Consider the following 6,000-nt stretch of genomic DNA (forward strand, 5'->3'; position numbering starts at 1 on the left):
ATACAGATTTTTAGAAAAGACTATCAGTGTCATTTTCATTTCTATCTAGTTGTTACAAAACTGTCACTTTAGTACCACATTTTACCAGCAGGGGGTGATAGCGGCAAACCCAACAGAACACATACAGTGAGACCTTCTTCCACATTCTGCTCATGAGAGCAGGAGGTAGGGCTCTCCATGAGGATGAAGGCTCCTACCTGGGCTGTAACCAGGGGGAAAACACCCTCCTGGCATGGGTGGACTGCCTCTGCTTAGCCAGGAAAGACTGACCAAGGCCTGGAGCTGTGGAGTCCTCAAACAAACTCTGTAGCTGCAGAACAGAAGACTGAAAGAGGCAAAAGCAACCGCCTGTTAGTCAAAACATTATAATATTCTAATGTAGGCTTGTTAACCTGACCCTTATGACATCTACTACCACTAATAATATTTGCTACTGTGACTATACTGTCACTGCTCTACCAGCATAGATTAAGTTCATAAAATGTCACTGAATGGCGTGCCAAGATAACACAAAGTCAAAACAAGACTGGGGCTCAATTCCCTTTAGTGGCTTGGTTGTGAGACACACCAGTGAGAAGAAGACGTGTACTGGAAAAGCATGAGGATATTTATATTTTTCTCACTGCTAAAAGTAGATTTAGTGATTAAAACGACTACAGTTCAAGGGAAATTGGCCATAACATTCCAAACTGGCATAGAAAACATCATACAAAAACATCTGCCCTTATTTAATGTGGTAAATTTGCTGTTTAGCTGGGAGGCAAGTGTTCAGAGTGAGTTTGATTTTGAGTGAGCGTGAGTTTTTCCTGACCCATTTAGAGTCGTTTGAACACAGAACAAAAGCTGTGACAAAGGCAGATATCATTTCATCTATGCAACCACTTGCAGTTTTGGATTCAGTTTAAACGGTTTGATTCACTGGGATTGAACATGTGCATTTCATTCACCAATATGACACAATGTTATGGCATACAGTTACCTCACAGATCTTTTGACAACTATTTATGACAAATAACACTTGACTGTAAATGATTAAAACTTCAAAGAATATAAGAGTTATTCTTCCCTTATTTTACTCACCATACTCTGCCAGGCTGTAAGAATCAGTTTCTCCTCCTGTTCCTCTCTGGACTTTGTATTATCTCCCTGAGAGTCCTGTCCATTTGAAAAGGACAGTTTAACACAATGACATCAGACAAAGGTCCTTCAGAGAAGCATCAGAGTCTGGACAGACACTAACTCACCTCCGGCGCCATGGTATCAAATGGGCTGGTTTTCTCATTGCTTGTCATTATTTGAGATCACAACACAGTCAAAGCCAAGTATAGCAAAGAATATAGCAACAACAAAAAATATATAGTTTGCGTGACTGAACGACTTGCACGACAACGGCCCCCTGACCTGCCCCGGCTCTCTGCAGCTCAGTGCTGCTCCTGGCTGTGTTTTGCAGCAGAGGCCCTGGTTTTGTTGTGTAGCAGACAGAACAATATGGAGAGGTGCTGCAGGCTTAAGTGCTCTGGCTCCTCGCCACAGTCAAAGATGCCATCCTGCTGACTCGGGCACATTCACTGTTGGACAGTCAGTCACTGAGCTGGGGATTAGTATGTACAACACAATTAGCTAAATAATAGATATGGCTTCTTGTTGAAAAGTAAGTGTGTAAAGGTAAGCATCTCAGAAACATAACAGCATATGAATGACTTGTTTGATTAAGCAAAAAAAAGTGCATTTATGTTAGGCATGAATAAGAAGGAATTTTGTGAAAGATGTGTCATATCACGATTGAATGTTTCCACAAAGATCCATGAGTTAGTGTGAACATTTGTTTGTCTCTTGTACTGAGTCATTACCAGTCTAGTGACCCAGAAATACCGTAGTTCCCCTAATTATCAGATGACCAGCATCAAAGGCCAGCACTACCAGAGAATCAGGCAAGATCAAGCTGTAGAGAAAAGGTCTGGCCACTAGTTGGTTGGTTGTGTACTGGAGGTCTCTATTTCCTGTCTTCCAGACACAGAGTTAATAAAGGTCAACCCATTCCAGTCTTTGAGCTGGCTTCAGGGGAAATGCGGTTTATGTTTTGCCATTAAGTGTGAAAACACAAGTGTGGGGGAGGATTTCAAAGAAGTGTGCATGTGCGTCTTTCTCTGGAACCAGGAGCACTGAAGTCAGCAGGCAGGCTTTCTGAAACTATCTAATTACAACTCAAATCAACTCTGCAGCTCCTCACGAATGCTTTGACCATATTTACCACATGGTAACCTGTGTTTGCAAGCGTGTGTTGCACATATCGCTTATCAAGCCCACTGTATGTATTGTATGCTACTGCATACTACTGCATACTTTCTATTTGCGGGACTTTGTGGAAAAGACGTGCGCCTCTGAAATGGAACAAAGTGAAAAAAACAGAGCAAGAAAAATGTGGGAAGAAAAGAAACTTTCACAGACAAGCTTCTTGAAATCTGTCTCATCTGAAACCTGCAAATGTTTACCTTCTGATGAAAGAGACGCAGTTCACAAGGGCCACAGACACACCAAGTGCCGTAGATTCCTGTTAGCTAGGAGGGCCTGAACATCTGTTGCGAAAGCTTCCTCCCACTGCTGCAGTTTCTGAGCTGCAGTCTCACAGACTGAGATTACTTCAAATTACTTAGTTAAGATTTCTGCACAATCACAGTGACTTTCTTTTTGTTGTACATTTGGTCTCATTTTTGTACTTTTGTCCATCATTTTATCTGTCAATATTAATCTGTGATAAAATTGATTGTACTCTCCGAAGTGATTGCTGAGATGCAGAGCACACAAACTCATTGTAACAAAGATCAATGGGAGGAAAAGCTCAATGGTCAGACCTTCATACAGTTGTAAACACAGCAACAGTTCCACCAGGTTATCTAAACCACTTCATTTGGAGGTAAAACTGAAAGTGAGCACACCTGAAATGTCAATAATAACTGCACAGGGAAACTGTGGGCGTACAGATCTACTGTAAGAACTGTAATTCAAAGTTCAACTAGAAGGTCATTTTTTGAGGCAGTTTGGTTAATGATTCCACTGTTTATCTTTGTTCTCTCTTAAAGATATGTTTGATGAACCCACAGGTTTGTTGAAAACCTGTAAATCATTTGTCTGTTTGTGCTTCTCCTCCATTCAGATTCTTTTTGGCAATATTTCCCACTGAGAACAATGTGACTCCCTATATAAATGCCAGTGCTAAAACAACTAAAGTAAAGCCTGGACTGAAACCAGAATGTACTTTTATACAAAGACTATAGAATACAGTGCAATGCGACATTTAAAGACAGTTTAAAAAATGTTCTATACAAATATGGTTTAACATGATGCTTACGATGTGTTATGATATAGGAACTGGTCATTAGAAAGTGGAAAGTGAAAGAAGGTCATATTGTTAAAAATAGAAACACAACGGAAGTTAAAATTACACCTGGGCTTTCATATTCCTTTTCACAGAACATAAATAATTAAATAGATCAACCAAAAATACAAAGTTAAAAATGTACACTTCCTTTAAACACAGTGAAAACATATATCTGCTGTTTTATATCTTGTCATTTCAAAAAGGAAAGAATGAAATAGGACCTGTATTTAAATAAAAACACCTACACCTATGAAGACCATGAAGAACACACATCCAGTAAATACACCTGTAAAGAACAACAGGTATTAATGCAACCACAACAATATTTGTATTCAGTAGTTTGTTAAACAGGCACACACACACGCACACACACACACACACACACACACACACACACACACACACACACACACAACTTGTTGCCGTTGTTTGCACATTATGCAATTCCGGGATCTACCGTACTCTTTCAACTGAATAAACACATATGCACGACTCCAGTCAGTGTTTATTGTACCAATTCAAACACATTTGTTTTTGTCTGGTGTGTGTGTGTGTGTGTGTGTGTGTGTGTGTGTGTGTGTGTGTAGATGTGTGCGTGTGTGTGTGTGTGTGTGCATGTGTGTGTTACAGACACTCCCTGTCTTACACATCCTGCTTTGTGAAGAAGTACTCTGTGCATAAGGACCTGTCTGTCTGGTTCTTCCCGGTCGTGTGTGTGTTTGTGTCTATCAGCGCTGTCTGTTACAGGCTGGTTTTCTCTCTTTCTGTCTCACACACACACACACACACACACACACACACACACACACACACACATACAGTATAGTTTTCGGTGTGTTCTGTCCTGACATTGTTTATACAAGACCACTTTATCTGTACTGTCTGATCCAAAATGAATCATCTGTTTGTGAATAGTCTGTGTGAGTGTAATGCTATCAGGACAGATGAAAGACTTGATTTGTAAGTGTACTGTGTGTGCATGTGTGTGTATCTACAATGTAGTGTGAGTTTATTCCCCAGGGAATAAACATTTCCCTGATAGTCTTTTTTGTGGTGTTCTATGTAATCCTCCCTTCAATTGTCTCTTCATTCTCAAATAAAACACAGCAGCAGTTCAGGCCTGTACTAGTATTACATTGTTCTCTTCAAACAACGTCAATCACATTTAAATGCAATGCTTTTTAAGGGTCCTTGAGTGAATTTCAAGGGGTCTATATTAAAAGTATTCCACTGCCTAAACATCAGCACATTGTGCAAGGACTGTATTGTTCATGGATTTTTTTCTCTGTGCTCTGCTGGCGTCAACTCACAGTTATATAATTCTGTACCAAGTTATATTTAACAACATAAATCTTCTCAGATGCAGTTCCAAAGGACTCATTTTTAAATCTAATTAAACAGGGTCCACGGTCTAATGTGGATCTATTTTTTTTGGCAAGGGTGAGCTGTGGGTGTAGGTGAGAAGTCTTTGATATGGAAAACTCGGGCCTTTTTCATAAAAATCAGTTCAATTTAAAGGTACCATACACTATTTTTTCTCTCGGTTTGGATTTTGTCAAAAAAAATGCTGGATCCCTGACAAACACTTCATATACCTGTCACAAGCGCAGCACGCATTTGGACCGCTGTCTGTTTCACTGCCAGCTGTCTCCTGCAGCCTCACAGCTTCCTCTGCACCACTGTTTATGTCTGAGCTGCAGAACTCAGCGGCAGAGGATCTGAAACCTGGGCAACTCATCCAAAGTCAGTCTGCAGGTAATTATGTACCTGAGCAGACTTGACAGACGGGATGGGTTTACCACACTGAGAGGAAAAACTGCACTTTACAAGGATCATTATATTGTGACAGCTAACCATAATGCATACATTCCCTGACTAGTTACATGTTTTTTTAAAAAAAAACATATATTTCCCACCATTCAGGCAGATAATAAAAAGATATGTTCAAGCCTGCTTCCACACATCTGAATCACCGCCTGTATCTCAGTGACATGAAGTGAAACAAAGCAAAGGCAATTCAGTCTGATTATCAGGTCGAAGACACTTTTTATTCTTTATATAAAGAAATTCTTAATTTAAGACACTTCCAAAGAAGCTTTGACTTTTAGACTATAGAGATTTGACAGCACTGCCTTTTCAAGCTGTCTAGAAATCAATAGCGCCTACAATGAAGAAGTCAAAGATCTGTGTGTGCACTGTTAGATTTAGGTACATTATTATCAACTATAGACACAGGCAGGTTTAATGGTTTCCTTGAAGAGAAAAAGGGCTTGTTTATATGTGATTTAGGTGAGGTGGAAGACTTTATTGCTCATGATGATTTGCATATATATAAACATACATAGATGGATACATGGATGATTAAACAAGACAGAGAGTACAAAAAGTATAAAATAATTATCTAACTAACATGGACACTGTTACTGTTACTGATTTGTGAAATCTGGATGTTTTTGAGTTTCCTTGAACACATCGTCAGGAAGCGTTTGTGTTTTTAAAAGGTCCCTGGTGGCCGTGTGACTAGAACATAATTTTGACATTTATTCAGATATTTCCCGTAATTTGTCACCCATCTGTTTATGATTAGTTTTGGAAAATAGTCCCATGATTTGTAGTTAAAG

General features: G+C 39.5%; 1 protein-coding gene across 1 annotated transcript; it reads right to left on the minus strand.

The window, feature by feature from the left end:
* Positions 1-34: 34 nt before the first annotated feature.
* LOC128367981 (protein Hook homolog 3-like) lies at positions 35-1,408 on the minus strand. The gene is made up of 3 exons (XM_053328698.1): positions 1,245-1,408; positions 1,081-1,155; positions 35-325 (listed from the first exon to the last, which is right to left on the minus strand). Exons 1-3 carry the CDS (start codon positions 1,290-1,292, stop codon positions 194-196), a joined length of 255 nt encoding a protein of 84 aa, XP_053184673.1. The 5' UTR covers positions 1,293-1,408; the 3' UTR covers positions 35-193.
* Between the last annotated feature and the right edge of the window lie 4,592 nt (positions 1,409-6,000).

Source organism: Scomber japonicus, chromosome 2 (genome assembly GCF_027409825.1).
Source record: "Scomber japonicus isolate fScoJap1 chromosome 2, fScoJap1.pri, whole genome shotgun sequence".
NCBI classification, from domain to species: Eukaryota; Metazoa; Chordata; class Actinopteri; order Scombriformes; family Scombridae; genus Scomber; species Scomber japonicus.